This window comes from Physeter macrocephalus, chromosome 8 (assembly GCF_002837175.3).
Source record: "Physeter macrocephalus isolate SW-GA chromosome 8, ASM283717v5, whole genome shotgun sequence".
Taxonomy (NCBI): Eukaryota; Metazoa; Chordata; class Mammalia; order Artiodactyla; family Physeteridae; genus Physeter; species Physeter macrocephalus.
The window spans coordinates 154,019,397-154,037,572 of record NC_041221.1 but is presented as its reverse complement, the minus strand read 5'-3'; the positions used below and the strand labels follow the sequence as shown (position 1 = coordinate 154,037,572).

General features: G+C 40.9%; 1 protein-coding gene across 1 annotated transcript in view; it reads right to left on the bottom strand.

The window, feature by feature from the left end:
• Positions 1–18,176, bottom strand: part of TTC1 (tetratricopeptide repeat domain 1) — a 54,409-nt gene that overhangs the window by 13,890 nt on the left and 22,343 nt on the right. The window contains exons 3-5 of the mRNA XM_007104693.4: positions 7,134–7,194; positions 5,937–6,049; positions 2,253–2,289 (exon numbers count right to left, since the gene is read on the bottom strand). Coding sequence (XP_007104755.1) covers positions 2,253–2,289; positions 5,937–6,049; positions 7,134–7,194 — 211 coding nt within the window. The remainder of the gene's footprint in view (positions 1–2,252; positions 2,290–5,936; positions 6,050–7,133; positions 7,195–18,176) is intronic.

Here is an 18,176-nt window from a genome sequence, read left to right as displayed (position 1 = left end):
CTGTGTTAAATGCTTTTGGGAGGTCAAGTAAGATGAGGATAGAGAAGCAACTACTGAACAAGAGGAAGTTGTTGGTGACCTTTACAAGATGGGTTTCAGGGGCATGAATGAAACAGAAGTCCAATGGATGTGTAAGGAGAGAATGGGAGAAGACAAAGGAGACACAGTAGGTATAGACAATCTTTCAATGAAGCAGACCAGAGAAATGGGACAGGGGTTGGAGGGGGATATTGGTTCAGGAGAAGGTTTTCTGAAAGAAAGAACCCAAACCTCAACATTTCAACTTTACATGCTGTCAACCTCCCCTTAGTCCAGCCCATCATATTCTCTTAAAATATTCCCACCTACATAATACTCACAGAAAAAAAAAAAAATACTCCAATGACCTCTACTACATCTTTTAAAAAACGGAACCCCCTAATTTACATTTTTACTCAGATACTGCCCCCTTCTCAACTAGTGGATAGCTTCTAACAATGCAAATATGTATTGAAGAGAAAGAATTCTTCCCATGATTACTTTTTTTTTTTTGGCCATGCCTCAAAGCTTACAGGATCTCAGTTCCTCGACCAGAGATTGAACCTGGGCCCTGGCAGTGAAAAAGCACTGAGTCCTAACCACTGGACAGCCAGGGAATTCCCCATGATTACTTTATAAAAACCTCAAATGTCAACTTTTCACTCTAACTTGTGATTTTCTTTCTCAATCCATATAAACAGAATTAACTTAAACTTTATTTATGCCAAGGCTAAAAGACCAAAGGTGACTAGCATTAAATACTGTTCCATATAACTGGTAGTAATGAGCTCCAAATATGACCTCAGAAATAAGCTAAGTCCTTTGCCAGGGTTTATGCACCGAATGGGCATGCGTTTGGGGGGCTGGTGGGAGGAGAAGGGTCCTTAATACAAATAAACCATACTAGTGTCAACGAATTTGGCCTATGGGTTCAACCACCTACATGCAGCCCATAACAACTAAGTATAAGAACATGAATACTGATTTAACCAAATCCAAAAACAAATCTGGAAAACACTTCGGTTGGAAACACTTTTCTCCCCCTTCCTCTCAGTTTCTTGGCTCCTACACTGAGGGTTACAGCTAGAAATGAGTTCTCTTTCCTAGTGTATACCCTGCTAATCAGGCTTACAAGGCATTTTCTCACCATTTGGTTACAGAGAAAATAACTGAAAATCAGAAGCTTGTTCCTAATTTAAACTCTTCGAACCCACACATCTCACACAGATTAAGGTTGAACACCTTCTTCCAAACAAAACAGTACATTCAGAATTAGTTGCAGCCCAAGATAAATAGATCAGAAGAAGTCTGCTAGATTCTAATGTAGTAACAGTTTCATTCAGACACTCTATAGAAATACCAAGTATAAAGAAAAGAAATCCAGTAGAGAGGGTGACTAATTCACGTCAAAAAAACCTAAAAAACAAAACAGAAGAGGGAATTCATGCTTGGTCTGAGAGTGGGATTAGATAATATATAAGGTTCTTTCTAACTCTATGATTCTCTCAGAGAAAATATTATCCAAAGGAGGAAAATGGAAAAAAAAAAAAAAACCCACAAATTACAAGAGTAGTAATTAGCTAGAAAGACTCATGAGAGTAGCAAGATACAAGGAAGATGATTGTGTGTTCTCCATACCAAGACAAGACAACCGTCTGGCCTAACAGGAAATGTGTGGAAAAAACAATGGTGATCTACGTCTGAGGCTGTCTCTATCAGTTGGTAGAACGAAAAGACCATGATGGAACTCAGATAGCAGAGACTTGATTCACTGTGTGGAACCTGAAAGGATAATTAAAATGATGGCAAGGAGGTTTGGATTAAGTACTACATCTGAAGAGAGTACCAATTCCCTAACAGCAACTGCCCTTCCAAACACACAGATTCAGGTGCCCCAATAGCAGCTAACTAAGATCTTCAACTTCAGTTTCAAAGGAGAGTAATTTGGACATACAGGGAATAAACTGTTTCTGCGGCCAAGGTAGCTTGGAATTATTCTCCATATTTTTACCAATACAGGATAAACTGACTGAACTATCCATTCAAAAGCATGCTTACACTAAGACAACTACTGTGCAGTACCTCTAAGAAAGGCCGAGAGCTTCTTCTTTAACTGCCTCAGAAGAAGAGTACATGTGTACAAGTACACACCTGACTGAGAGCCTCCTTATTTGCTTGTCTAGCTGAGGTAATGCTTTTGTATGTTAACATGCAACAAGACCAAAAAGCTGTACCTTTGCTGCAGTCACTGATGGCCATCTCTTTCTTGTCCTAAAAGGAAATAGATCATTAATATGTCACCCTAATTCTGTCTCAATAGCCCAAAGGCTCAATGACATATGCTGATCATTAATAATTGCTTATGGAGATGCAGAATGCTTTTCAAGGAAATAACACCAAAACTTGCATGTTACTTCCGAGCTAAAATTCAAACTATGCTCACAGCTCTAACTTGAAAGCCTCCTGGTGACAAATTATTCAAGTAGCTTCCTCCTAAAGTATCTTTAAAGACTGTTGCAATTGACTTGTTATATTTGCAAGACACTTTACATTAGAATGTTGACAGTGAGAAAACTTTGTGATCAATTAACAGGGCAAATGACTGATATATGAATAACTGAATTAATAACCCTCCTCTTTGGCTAGCTGTTATATATCGCACCCAAAGTGGTATCTTGAAAATGTATACAGATAGTCCATCTACAGACACTGTAAGGCTTGTTGTGTAGTCTCAGTTATGAACCTTAATTTATCCACTGATGAAACAAAAATACAAAACAATTCACTAAATAAGATATCTAACTAATTTAACTTGCTGAATTGAGAAGCATGGCACAGTGGAAAGAACACAGGATATCAAAAGAATTACTCTAGTTTCAGCTCTGACACTCAACTGCTGTTTAACTTTTCTAAGCTCTAAATGTCTATTTTCCCCAAATTAGAAATTTTCTACAATGTTAGAGAAATGTTAGTTCAAATAAACGTTCAATACTTCCATAATGGCTACTGTAGCAAATGCCAAATATTTTGCAGAATATTTTAGAGCAATGTCTACCAAATTGAGTTTCAGGATTCAATCAGAAACAGTTCCAGGATGGGGAGTGACTGCTTAATGGGTTTCCTTTTAGGGTCATAAAAAAAATTTTGGAACCAGACAGTGGTGATGGCTGCCTAACACTGTGAATGTATCCAGTGCCACTGTGAATGGCACTGAATTGTATACTTTAAAATGGTTAAAATGGTCAAATTTGTAGCATGTGTATTTTACCCACAATAAGCAAAAAAGGTTCCAGAGTCATTTGGGAAACACTAACTATATTATCTCTTCCAATGTTCATCATAGCAATTCACATATTAAAAACTCTAACAAGGGGCTTCCCTGGTGGCGCAGTGGTTGAGAGTCCGCCTGCCGATGCAGGGGACACGGGTTCGTGCCCCGGTCTGGGAAGACCCCACGTGCCGCAGAGCGGCTGGCCCGTGAGCCATGGCCGCTGAGCCTGCGCGTCCGGAGCCTGTGCTCCACAACGGGAGAGGCCACAACAGTGAGAGGTTCGCGTACCGCAAAAAAAACCAAAACCAAAATCAAAAAACTCTAACAAGAAGTCCTGTAGTAAAGAAATCTGTAAGTCAGTATATCCCCAACTTATTAGATTTCTATAAATCTAAGATACAACTTTCTATTTTAAACTGAAATAGGAGTAAATCTTTATAGCTTTTAAAAATAATTAATTAATTATGGCTGCGTTGGGTCTTCGTTGCTGCACGTGGGCTTTCTCTAGTTGCAGTGAGAGGGGGCTACTCTTTGTTGCGGTGCACGGGCTTCTCATTGCAGTGGCTTCTCTTGTTGCGGAGCACAGGCTCTATGCACACTGACTTCAGTAGTTGTGGAATGCAGGCTCAGTAGTTGTGGCACACGGGCTTAGTTGCTCTGCGGTATGTGGGATCTTCCCGGATCAGGGCTCGAACCCATGTCCCCTGCACTGGCAGGCGGATTCTTAACCACTGCGCCACCGGGAAAGTCCCAAATCTTTATAACTTATGTTTACAACTGCTGTGGTGGTATTCTTTGTGCCCCCAAGTAACTACTTTTAGAGCCTATTTTTTTAGGGCTTTGTCTGCTCTTGTGCAGTCAGGCCTAGAGCTGAAACTCCGTCCTAACTCCAGTTTGCCTTTTCCCTCTCCAGACATGAAACATAAAGCTTGCCCAGACACACCCAGTCGGGGATGCTGAGCCTACAAACTTGCCTTTCAGAAATTCTTAAAGCAGTTAACCCATCACTTCCTTAAACTCAGAACATGCTCCTTAAATCACTTCAGGACATTAATCCTGAAAGTCTCCAAGTCTATAATTTTAGGATCTTTAAAAAATATTAGGAATGCAAGTTAAAAGAACAAAACAAAAACAAAAACCCCACTAACAAACCTATCCTTTGTTCAGGAAAGAGTCACAGAGCAACTCTCTTTTGAGTTCTCCTCAGCTGTGACAGACAGAAGACTAGCAAGGCCATACATTTTCCTAATTCAAGAACCAGTCGATCATACCAGCCAATACTAGCAATGCCAGTAACTCTGGCAATTGTGGGAACAAAGAATCCCAAAACCCAGGAGCCAAATGGGTATGGTACAGAGTTTTCTCTGACACTGAAGGTATCCTTGATCTCACTTCACAATGACAATTTCCAGTCTAAGAATGTGGCTAGATGTCTCCAAGAGGCAAAAGTGAAAGATCAGAATTTTCCAGCTAAGTGTAAAAGCTATTAGGTGTGAATTCTGATCGATGGTAGAATATATTTACGACTGATGTTTTAAATAAACTTAAAACAGTTGTTTTAAGTCCCCTAATCTAAAATGTGTTTGTATACTCTAAAATTATTCCTTCTCTCATGCCACATGAATCACTCTAAAAAACTTCACCTTCGACACTGAATCTAGTAAGAAAACATACAAGTCTGGGTTGAAATAAAACTTTTTGCATGTCCGAATATTCAAGCACACCCCCACCCCCCTTTAAAAACCCTGGCCATCCAAAGTGACTTTGGTAGAAGCACTAGAGAATTCCAGTCAACATCAAAAAAGAAAGTGATGTAGATACCTGATCTAAACGAACAGAAAACCACTCCACCCAGTCTTGGGCCTGCTTCGTTGCTGCTTAGAGGTGTGTTAAAAAACCTACCCTTTGTGCTTGGAATACAAGTAGTCACAGTTAAACAAGTGGTATTGTTTTTTTCAAGCTCTCATCATTTCAATCTGGCAAGATTTACTATGTTGACTAAATAGGAATATCAGACAAATCACAAATCTAACTTTTGGTATCCCAGCACGATACCAGACAAATATATTTACACTCTCATCTATTCTAAATTCATCCTGTTACACCAGGTTCTCAATCCTTTGGAAATACAAAATACCTTTGAACTTTCCCTGACACCTACTTTGCATTTAAGCATACCTCTCACCCCAACTCTTAGACGTTTCTCCCTATGTCTACACTTTCAACAGAAAATCAGAATCTCAGGGATAAGCATCTTGAAGTCCAGTTTTAAGCACTGTTTCCTATCCCTTTGGGTCTTTATCTAGAGTTCCAGAGGCCTAAAATAAGCAGCTGTAGCTATTCTAGGAGATGCACTAGGCTCTTTGCTTCATTAACCTGCCCTAGTTTGGCGGAAACTTTGCCAGGCTTCCTTCCATGAAAGTGTTCACTCAGCCACTTTAATGAGGAATGTGAACAGTAATCTGACTGAAGTTTTTCAAAATATTTTTTCTATCTTCCCCGTGCCCTTTAAATCATGGAAATATATGGGTAGCAAAAGAGAGGCAGCAACTTTAGAGGCCCTATGCTTGTTTCTGGAGAGAAGCTATCCTACGAAAACATTGTAAGTTCATGTGCTTCTTAAAAAGAAAAGGTCAAAGATACATACCTGTTTCATCCTTGCAGCAGCTCTATTTGAAAACAGAATAGACCTGTCTTTCTGGAAGGAGGATGGACATATCTGAAGGGCTCGACTGTAAGTACTTTCAGCTTCTATATAATCTGAGGATAAGGTAAAATATGAGAGGTCGTTATGATGTTACACCTGATATCACTGTACTCCAAAAGATCTCAGAATGCATAGCTTTCCATTCATGGGACAAAGGTCTCCAACAGAATGCTCTATGTTCACCTTTCATTTGGCTTGTCAATTTAGTAAAGAGTTTTGAAAGGGGATTAGGGAACTGGACAGATGAAAGAGACTGAAATCTGGGATTAATGGCCCGGGATGAAGAAAAAAATTCTATGTATATATTTTCATCAAAGACATTGTGCTTTCATGGAGTCAACCCGGCTAAAACTGCTTCCATGAAATGTTTGGAGAGACATTTTATAGAGCCAAAAGCAACAATGTAAAAATCAGCAGTTGACTAAACACCTTAAAAGAGAAAATGGTGATAAATTTATATATTCATTGCCACACAAAGAATTACGGTCAGGGTACTAAAATAACTAGGGGAAGATGTTACTATTCCTAGATTTCTAAAGCATGCACACTCTGAGATGTGATAGAATTTGATCATAAGATCAAATAGTTCCCCCTAATTATAAGAACAAACCCCACTTATTCCTAAGCAAATATAGGAAACGCAGAAGGAACATCTCTCTACTTAAGGCATCCACAGAAAAAGGCACGTGAAAGAGCAACCAAAGTACAAGCAAAACCCTTCCCTCGCCCACACCGGACGCATTGGGCCAGTATTCACAGCACTGTCACAAGGGAGTAACGGGGACCCTGTTTTAACAGCAATGCAGCAAATAGCCTTTTAACATTCCAGTTTAGAGTTTCCCAAAGCAAAAACTCAAGAGTTTTTCCTCCTAATCTCTGGGTTTACAGACAGTAGATTACAGAAAAGAAAAACTATGCCTGTGCCTAGAGACACATGGTAACTGGTCACTGTCACTTGAGAATAATTTGGACCTGGTAAAAAAAAACAAAATTCCAAGGTGTTGGGAGGCAACAGGGTATTATTAGCGGTTTAGGTCTGCTAGTTGTTTCCAAATGTTCTTCGGTGTTTCTTCACAGAATCTACAAAAGAATGAGGAGTCAAGACGCCCAGCATCAGTGCTGAAATACGTATCTTACCTCCTTTCTTAAACTGCTCATTTCCCTCCTCCTTTAGCCTAGAGCTCTCTTCTCTCCTTCTCTGAAAGAGATCAGAGAATGACATAAATTCTCACAATATTATGATAAATGAACAAAAAGGTCAGCTTTCATTACACATTACGCTATTCAATAGGCAGTAGCTTGAGTTTTGAGAACTGGGTCAGTTTTATCTAAATCTCAAACATACAGAAAAAAACACATGACCATCTGGCTAATCATCAAGTGAATTCTTGATGTTTAAAAGATAAAACCCAGGTTTTCTGTTTCTAGCTTTTGCATGGAACAGTAATTTCTATTTACTAAAAAAGAAACTAAGTATACCCACTGGTACGCTTACCATTATAAATTCAAATTCTAGATCTGCTATTTATTAATTGTAGAAGATGCTGGACAAGGTCCAGATCGTTCTGAGCCTAGTTTCTTCATCTAAAAATTAAGGCTTTAATAGATATATGGATTAATGTGATAATTTATGTAAAACTCCCAATACACTGACTGGCAAATAAGAGTTCAACAAATATGAGCTATTATTTTTCTGTAAAATAAATAATGTAATACTTATTTAGCTACAATTGCAGTTTGTGTCATAAAGGAGACATACAGTAGCCAGCAGAGCACATTATGGAGGACAAGCCTTATTTGCAGGGTCAGGCAGTATGCAGTTAGCAGGCTAACACAGGGAAATTTGAGAAACCTCAAACCAGAGAAAGCTCTCTTTTCTTAGCTTTTCTAACAACTCAGAAATTAACACAGATGGCCAAGCACTCTTTGAACTCAAAGGCAGAGTGAATGTTATTCTGGAGAGCAAAGATGACACGTGCCGAGTCCCTATGTGCTTTCAGCCCTGAACATCTTAGCAATATGGTCGGCAGAAGCAGAACTGGCAGCAGTGTCTGCCTACCACCTTTTGACAGCATTTTTAAAAAAGAATCTCCAAAAATCTCTTCCTTCATTCCTGAAGCTTCTGACTAAATAAAAACTTCAAAGGGAGGAAATAAAGTTAGCAGGGTTTTTCATCCACAGTACAAACTGGGAGCCTAAACAATTGGTACTCTTAAGATTAGGAACTAAACTAAAAATGTTATGTCTCTGGAGAAGATTTGTAAATGAGCTGCTGAGACCAGGATGCTTTCCAAATACCTTATTACTATACTCTGGATGAAACAGAACACTTGATGAATCTCAATAAAGAAACTAAAAGGTAGGTATAAACTGAATATAATTTTTATGACATCTATTAATGTTCAGCAGACACATTTTAAGATATAATATATCTAAAGAAGGACTACTCTAAGGGAATACAGGAAAAAATAAAATGGGTAGTGGTGATGGCAATCAAAACACAAACATGTGGCCACATTTACCTAGTACTACCCAGGAAAGAGGTGCTCGAATTATAATATCCTCTATTGTACTGGATAGGATTTTTGGATCCTAGCAAAAGGACTATCTTAGGAAAAAAAAAAAAAAATCTAAGGGAATATTTACTGGAAAGCTACTGTGGGGCTCACACAATCAAAGGGAGGCCTAAAATATAGGCTTAGAAAACAGCCAGGACTCAAGGCAGCTCTGTTAAGTCAAAAAGCAAGAAAACATTAAGTGTCTTTTAGTGGAAGAATCTGGCCAAGATAGGACTGTAATAGCAGCCAATAAATCCTAACCATTCCCCTTTCTTTGTCCTGATCCAGATTTAAAGTTTTGGTCAGAAGCATCCAATGAGCCAAGCATAGGTCACATGCCTTGGCTGTCAGAAAACAGAGTGAGGGAATCAGGGGATTGACTGGCACTCAACATGGTTACAGCACAGGGGAATTTCCTCCACATGAGAAAGGGGATTTGATGCTGGAGCCCAAGAAAACCCCATAACAAATCCAGTTAAAAGTTATTTCAACCCCGAATAGATAAAGCAATCTTGAGAAAGAAAAACAAAGCTGGAGGCATCATGCTCCCTGATTTCAACCTATATTACAAAACTACAGTAATTAAAAGGTATGGTATTGGCATAAAAACAGACACATTGATCAGTGAAACAGAACAGAGAGCCCAGAAATAAACCCACACACATGGTCAATTAATTTATGAAAAAGGAGCCAAGAATATACAATGAGGAAAGGACAGTCTCTTCAATAAGTGGTGCTGGGAAAACTGGACAACCACATGCAAAAGAATGAAAATGAACCATATGTTATACTAGACACAAAAATTAATTCAAAATGGATTAAAGACTTGAACGTAAGACCTGAAACCATAATACTCTTAGAAGAAAACTAAGGCAGTAAGCTCTTTGACATAGGTCTTGGTAATGATTTTCTGAATCTGACACCAAAAGCAAAGGCAACAAAAGCAAAAATAAACAAGTGGGACTGCATCAAACTAAACAGCTTCTGGACAGCAAAGGAAACCATCAACAAAATGAATGGAAGAAAATATTTACAAATCATATACCTGATAAGGCATTAATATCTAAAATACATAAAGAACTCATACAACTTAACAGCAAAAAACCTCAAACAATCTTATTAAAAAGTGGGTGAAGATCTGAACGGACATTTTTCCAAAGAAGACATACATGGCAAACAGGTACATGAAAAGACGTTCAACATCATTAATCAGCAAGGAAATGCAAATCAAAACTACAATGAGATATCACTTCACACCTGTTAGAATGGCTATTATCAAAAAGACAAGAAATAACAAGCGTTGGCAAGAATGTGAAGAAAAGAAATCCCTTGTGCACTGTTGGTGGGAATGTAAATTGGTACAGCCTCTATGGAAAACAGTATGGACGTTCCTTAAAAACTTAAAAATAGAACTACCATATGATCCAGCAATTCCACTTCTGGGTATTTATTTGAAGAAAATGAAAATACTAACTCAAAAAGATATCTGCACCCCCATGTTCACTGCAGCGTTGTTTACAATAACCAAGATATGGAAACAACCTAAGTGGCCATCAATGGATGAATGGATAAAGAAACTGTGGTGTTTTACATACACACACACACACACACACATACACACACATACACACAACAGAATATTATTTAGCCATAAAAGAAAATGAACTCTTCTCATTTGCAACAACATGGATTAACCTAGAGGGCATTATGCTAAATGAAATAAATCAGTCAGAGAAAAACAAGCACCATATGATCTCTCTTATATGTGGAATCTCAACAAAACAAAACAAAAAACATCAGGCTCATAGGTTGGGGCCAGGGGTGGGGTGGGGTGGGGTGGGTGTGGGAGAATGGGTGAAGGGGTTTAAGAAAAACTAAAAAAAAATTTTAAATTCTAAAACAATTTCAATTAGAGTAAAATCAAAACCCTATAAATATTAGGGAATTCATTCGATCAATTTTAAATTCACTCAAAACCACACACACACACCCATGTATCACTGGCTAATAAAGTTCTAACAATGAAATGAAAAGTTGTTTTCACATTAGAAAATATATTAATGCAAGGTAGCATGTTAATAAGTTAAAAGAAAAAATTATAGGATCACATGAATAAATGCATTACGGGTTTTAAAGGTCTGGAATATATTTTAAAAAAACAGTTATATCAAAAAAATTCTTTAGAGAAGGGCAACTCATCAAGTTATTAGAGTTTAATGTCCATACATTAACAATTTCAATCTATTTTAACTCTAATTTCAAGCTACTTTCTGGTCTATAATCTGTTCTCCATGCCAACTTATCAGGAATGTTCTATGAACACTGATGAGTCCTTCAGACTGCCAGATCAGGCTCTTGTGAAGCTTGCATATGTGTGTGTGTGTGTGTGTGTGTGTGTGTGTGTGTGTGTGTGTGTGTGCGCGTTTTAAGAGTTTAATCATTATTTGGTAAATTTAGGACATTAACATTTCAATGAGAAAAGCCTAGATCCAAGGTGCACCCAGAAGGAATTATTGATAAGGGCCAGCCTGAGCAGGCAGCCTGAGAAAAGCTCACAGTGTCTTTATAACTAGGCCTAAAAGTTGAACTGGCCAAGAGGTGAACTCCAGAATGTATTTCAGAGGCCAATTATTCTAAGGAAGGAATTTTATTTTTTGGTCTGTTAAGTCACAACTCAGTGACCCATTAAGCAGTAAACCCTGGAAAAAGAGCTGCTGCTTCCACAGACTGTGTAAATTGAGGATTAATTCAAGTATCAATATCATGCTGAATATCTCCTTGGCAACAGCTAAAAATAGCACTTTGAAGAGAAAGATGCACTATCTCCCAGCTGTGCCAGGAGACTAACTTGATCCCAGTACAAAGACTAGGATTTATTCTGCTGCGGGAACATACCCTTTTTTCCAAAGGATGGCACGCACACTGTGTAATGTTATGGAATCCAAGGACAGATTTCATCGTGTATAAGTCTTTCTTAGCATGCTAGGTGCCAGCAGTATTCACACATAAGTGAACTGGTAGTGCTGGTATCCTGCTGCATTACTGGGTGCAAATCTTCCAGGTTCTCATCTAACGTGGTTAGGAGCCTTCTCACATGCCTCCACAATGCCTTTTAACACATTGCAGAGACCTCACAGGGTAACATCTGTTCTAGAATTGTATTTCCATAAGAATGGGGACAATTCTTACAGGGCTCTTAACTCAGTAGTCCTCCCCATCACTAAAAACTCAGGGAGAAATAGTGACATTACCTTGCACTGTAAATCATCACAAGAACTGCCAAGGAAAACCTCAAAAAGACAATGCCCTTGACGAATGCAGTTTATTTCACAGTTATTACCACAACTGCAAACTTTTCAGCCTGGCACTCAAAGTTCACTATAACTTATACCAGTATAGCATTTCATTGCTTAACATCTGCTGTCAGATACATTAGCTCAGCTCATCTGCTTCCCAAGGCAATTCTGAGAGAAGGGCATGGAGGTATTTACGTATTTTACAGGTTAAAAAAAAAATGAAGATTCAGAAACCTTTTATTCTTTGCAACAAAATTCTATTCCAACCTACTCAACCTAACCTCCCATTACTACACAAGTCCTCTCTTCTAGACAGCCGGCTCTCTTATTCTTCACTCCATTCTTTTGCTTACCTACCCACCTTGGAATGCCATTGTTTTTCTTCTAGATTTCCCTTCCAGCTGCCCAAACCAAATTTTCCTGTTTTCAAAGTCTAGCACAAGCCATATCTCCTCCCCAGGACTACCTTTCACTTCCTTCCCCACATGATCTTCCTTTGAATGTAGACTGTACATAATGCCTCTAATTGGGCAACTCAATTCTACCTCACAGGTTATTTTTAAAAATTATAAGAGGACTTCCCTGGTGGCGGAGTGGTTAAGAAACCGCCTGCCAATGCAGGGGACACGGGTTCGAGCCTGGTCCGGGAAGATCCCACATGCCGCGGAGCAACTAAGCCTGTGCACCACAACTACTGAGCCTGTGCTAGAGTCCACAAGCCACAACTATGGAAGCCCGTGCACCTAGAACCCGTGTTCCTCAACAAGAGAAACCACCTCAATGAGAAGCCCGCGCACCACAACAAAGAGTAGCCCCTGCTCACCGCAATGAGAGAAAGCTGGCATGCAGCAACGAGGACCCAATGCAGCCAAAAAAAAACCAAACAAACAAAAATTATAAGAGAATTTAAAAAAGCACTGCAAAAAGTCTGGAATGTTATAAAATGCTCAGATGGTTTCATGGGTTGAAGAACACTGTACATTCCCTAGGCCTGGGCAAGAAGGGTCCATCAAGGTCATCTTCTGACCGCACCCTTCCTCCCGTGGGGCCCCTTTAGACCATGCTCCAGATTTCTTACCTAAATTTTCTGAGCCCACTTCTAGGATCTGTGTAAACCTTTGCTTGGATCTATCCCCTAAGGGTGAACTTTGCTGCAGCTGTACATTATATTCCAGGTGCAATACTCTGTACTCTGCCTTCCCCATACCTGGAATCAGCCACTTCTCCAAGGAGTCCTGGATTCTTTTAGTGGAGAATGGCATTTAGAAACCAAGATCTAGGTGTTACTAGGGAGTCACTGCTTTTAGGCCCTCTCAATGAAGATACCCATGAAAATACATCTTAAATAAAACAAAAATCCTAGGAGTCAGAGAATACATACAAGTGAAATCGTCTATGTATGTATTCAAGTAAGTGAATACCACACCAACTCCCACAGTGAAAACTCTAGTTCTCAGCAACAGCAATATATTTACTCATTTGCTCTATCCTACAATAAACAAAAAGGTTCAAAATTACTATATGACTATCACTACCTATAACCTACTACGTAAAGTTCAAGATTTCACTGCAGTTCTTTCCGACTTTAGGATATATTCTACTAAGGGAATACAGCCAGAATATTATGTCCAAAGTTATTGGCATTATCTTCTCTATGTAAGCAATTTGATATAGTTACGTTAACATGTAATCAATTTGATATAGTTTATTTGTTCCTGTTTGTAATCCATTTTAGGCTTAATTTTCCTTATCCTTTCTGATTTAATTTTAACATTTGAATGTGTAAAATGTTTAAACAGTTCAAAACTCAATACTAGGTGGGACTCATTTTTTTTTAAAGACACGTTTGTTTTTTTTTAAATTTAAAAGATTTTTTGCTTGTTTTGGGCCTTTGTTGCTGTGTGTGGCTTTCTCTAGTTGCAGTGAGCAGGGGCTACTCTTGGTTGCGGTGCACGGGCCCCTCACTGCAGTGGCTTCTCTTGTTGCGGAGCACGGGCTCTAGGCACGTAGGCTTCAGTAGTTGTGGAGCATGGGCTCAGCAGTTGTGGTGCATGGGCTTAGTTGCTCTGTGTCATGTGGGATCTTCCCGGACCAGGGATCGAACCTGTGTCCCCTGCATTGGCAGGCAGATTCTTAACCGCTGTGCCACCAGGGAAGTCCCTAGGTGGGACTTCTGATGCATCTAAATGAGGTTTCCAAACCCTCTAACCCAAAAGCAACTACAAAACTGGACAGAAAGATAAAAAACAACCATTTCAGTGTCCTGGAAATTGATTACAGGATTAACAACAAAGTGAATAACACTTATTTTAGGAAAAACTCATTTAGAAAATAATCATGAAAATCTGTGGCATACTTGCTAGACACTGCTCCCCTTTTTCCTCCCATCATTCAATGTGGTAATTCTAACACTGCAAGGTAGGTTGTGAGTAACCAGCAGTTTCACTGCTGGAGGACTGACTTGATTCAAAGAAGGTGAAACAATCCATGCCCAGTGGTGGTGTTGCAATCTGAGTGGCAAGCAAACAGGGAAGGCCAGGGGTTCTACTAATCTGTGGTAGCAGTCCTGGTTGGGCAAACAAGGGACCCATGGGTCAGACAAATGTAACAGGAAGATACAAAGAGACAGTCATAGAGGCACTTGACAAGCTCTTCAAATATCCTGGCTGACTGGAGTTGGTGTGCACACTTGAGAAGGATGGAGAGGGCTGAAACTATTCATGCATCCTTGTTCTATTAGAAGCCTGTGCACATGTGCTGAGGAAATGCAAGAGGGTCCAATGGGGCAGACCTGAAAACTATCTGAACTTAGAACACACTTCAAAATCCACACATAGATACAATGACTGCAGGTAGAAGCCGAATCGATTTGATGTGTTTGAACATAATCTCTAACCAGTACTGCATGGCCACTAAACTGTGTGGAAACAGAAGCAACCTCAAGAAAGCCAGACTTAAAAATAAAAACAGGAACAAAACTAAAAACCAACTGAGCAGAGCCATCAGTGGCCACACATCCCAGAGGAAATGAATCACACAGCTAAGTCCAGGTAAATTACTAAACAAATAAGCAGACAGGCAAAATAGCAACAACAAAAATAATCGGGGGGTGAGGGAAGGTCAGACTTTAGAGTTGCTACAATATTACTTAAAATGCCCAGATTCAACAACAAAAAAAATTGTTAAGACATGCAAAGAGACAAGAAAGTTTGACCCACAATCAGGGGGAAAAAAGCAGTCAACAGAAACATGAGTATATACAGATCATCCAGGGAAGCGCCCTCACCAGTGGGGAGATCAGCTGGGACAAAAGGGGAGCTTTGGGGGCTTGGAGGTAGAGCCCAGCAACCAGTCTGTGGCAGGCAGGACAGAGTGAGACCTACACAGATGGTGCATGCCACAGCCCTGAGCTCCCCAGCCTGAGACGTTTGTCTGCTGGTGCAGATGGGGGCTGGGTGCTAGAACGTGGGGTCTGGAGAGCAGACCCAGGTAGAGGACTGCTGTTGGTTAGGAAGAGACAGCGTGAAGGGATGGGAGTGAGGAGCTCCTCCTCAACCGGGATGTTCGTGGAAGAAACCTGGGCCGCCACAGGTTTCTTTCCCCATGCACCGGCCCCTGCCTCCACAGGCACTAGGAGGGCCTCCCACTTGGGTGGACTTGCTGCCCTGGTTGCCACCTTGGCCCCCTCCCGCCTGGGCAGGCTCATGTGCCCCAGGGCAGCCTCAGGAGCAGACGCAGGTGGGTGGGTAGCCCACACGCAGAGGTGGGGCTGAAACCACAGCTGAGCCCCAGAGGCCGTGCAACTAAGAAAGAAGAGCTGAAATCTCTCCTCACGGCTGTGTAAACCACGGATTTACACCCCCGCTGCCAGCTTTGTAAATTCAGTGCCTGCAGAACATCCAAACAGACGAGGGCTCCTGCAACTGAGCCAGGTCTAGCTTTAGCAGCCGTGGGCTTTGTGGGCACATACACACAAGGGGTTGGGCCAGGCCAGAGTCTGAGCTGCTTCCATAGCTCCCACAGAGGGTCCAGGTGCCCGATTACTGCAGTCCTACGACCTGACTTCAGTGGATCTCTGCGGGTGTCCTGGTGAAAACAAAGCCTCAGAGACACCAGAACCAATTGCCAGAATACCCACAGATAAGGCGAGGCCGAGAGCGGTGCCAACAACAGTGTAATTTGTGAGCGCGCACAACTGGTGAAGGGTGACGCAGCAGAGCACACTCACAGGTGAACAGCTCCAGAGGAGGAATACTCAGTGGCTTCTCTCCCAGTGGGAATGCTCGAATCCTGCCTATCTTGCACCACAGATCAGAAACACACCTCAGAAATGGATCTGGGGGCTTCTACTCCAACAACTGGGTAGCAGACCCTGCCCCTGACAGGGCAGTGACAACCACAGAGCAAAGAGGAGGCCCTGCTCAATATCCAGTGCAGGCTCTGGTCACCACAACATCAGTCACACCTCCTATCAAGGGGATAACAGCCAGCATGCACTGAGGAAAGAGGTGGCAGACATTCATACGAAAAAAAGCCCTTGCACCAAAAAATATTAAACCCACACAGGCTACACAGGGATGCTCCCACATAAAAATAGCCCCCCAAGACAGTCTGAGGGTCTGGCATCGGGAGGAAGAACCCCAGGGCATTTGGCATTGAACGCCAGTGGGGCTTGAGCACAGGAGCTCCACAGGGCCAGGAGCTCTTGGAGGGTGCACACAAGGTCTCACATACGCTGGGACCCTGCACAAAGCAGGGAATATTGACTGGGGGCCCCACCCAATAGCCTGCAGGTTCCAGTGCTGGGATGCCTCAGGCCAAGCAGCCAGCAGGATAGGAACACAGTCCCACCCATCAGCAGACAGGCTGCTCACAGCCACCTCAAAACACACCCCTTCACATGGCCCTGCCCAACAGAGGGACAAGATCCAGCTTCACCCACCAGGGTGCAGTCACCAGAAGCAAGAGGAACTACTATCCTGCACCCTGTGGAAAGAAGACCACAAACACAGAAAGTCAGACAAAATGACATGACAGAGGAATATGTTTCAGGCAAAGGAACAAGATAAAAACCCACAAGAACAACTAAATGAAGAGGAGATAGGCAATCTACCTGAAAAGGAAATCAGAGTAATGATTGTAAAGATGATCCAAAATCTCAGGAAAAAAAGGGAGGCACAGATGGAGAATCTACAAGAAATGTTTAACAAGGACCTAGAAGAACCGAAGAGCAAACAAACAGAGATGAACAATACAATAACTGAAATGAAAACTACACTAGAAGGAATCAATAGCAGAATAACTGAGGCAGAAGAACGGATAAGCGACCTGGAGGACAGAATGGTGGAATTCAATGCTGCGGAACAGAATAAAGAAAAAAGAATGAAAAGAAATGAAGACAGCCTAAGAGACGTCTGGGACAACATTAAATGCAACAATGTTCGCATTATAGGGGAGAAGGACCAGAAGGAGAAGAGAGAGAGAAAGGACCAGAGAAAGTATTTGAAGAGATTATAGTTGAAAACTTCCCTAACATGGGAAAGGAAATAGCCACCCAAGATCAGGAAGTGCAGAGAGTCCCATACAGGATAAACCCAAGGAGAAACACACCGAGACACACAGTTATCAAACTGGCAAAAATTAAAGACAAAGAAAAATTATTGAAAGCAGCAAGGAAAAAACAACAAATAACATACAAGGGAACTCCCATAAGGTTAACAGCTGATTTCTCAGCAGAAACTCCACAAGCCAGAAAGCAGTGGCATAATATACTTAAAGTGATGAAAGGGAAGAACCTACAACCAAGATTACTCTACCTGGGAAGGATCTCATTCAGATTCGATGGAGAAATCAGAAGCTTTAGAGACAAGCAAAAGCTAAGAGAATTCAGCACCACCAAACCAGCTCTACAACAAATGCTACAGGAACTTCTCTAAGTGGGAAACACAAGAGAAGAAAAGGACCTATAAAAGCAAACCCCCCAATATTAAGGAAATGGTAATAGGAACATACATATCGATAATTACCTTAAACGTGAATGGATTAAATGCTCCACCCAAAAGACACAGGCTTGCTGAATGGATCCAAAAACAAGACCCATATATATGCTGTGTACAAGAGACCCACTTCAGACCTAGGGACACATACAGACTGAGAGTGAGGGGATGGAAAAAGATATTCCATGCAAATGGAAATCAAAAGAAAGCTGGAGGAGCAATACTCATATCAGATAAAATAGACTTTAAAATAAAGAATGTTACAAGAGACAAGGAAGGACACTATACAATGATCAAGGGATCAATCCAAGAAGAAGATATAACAATTAT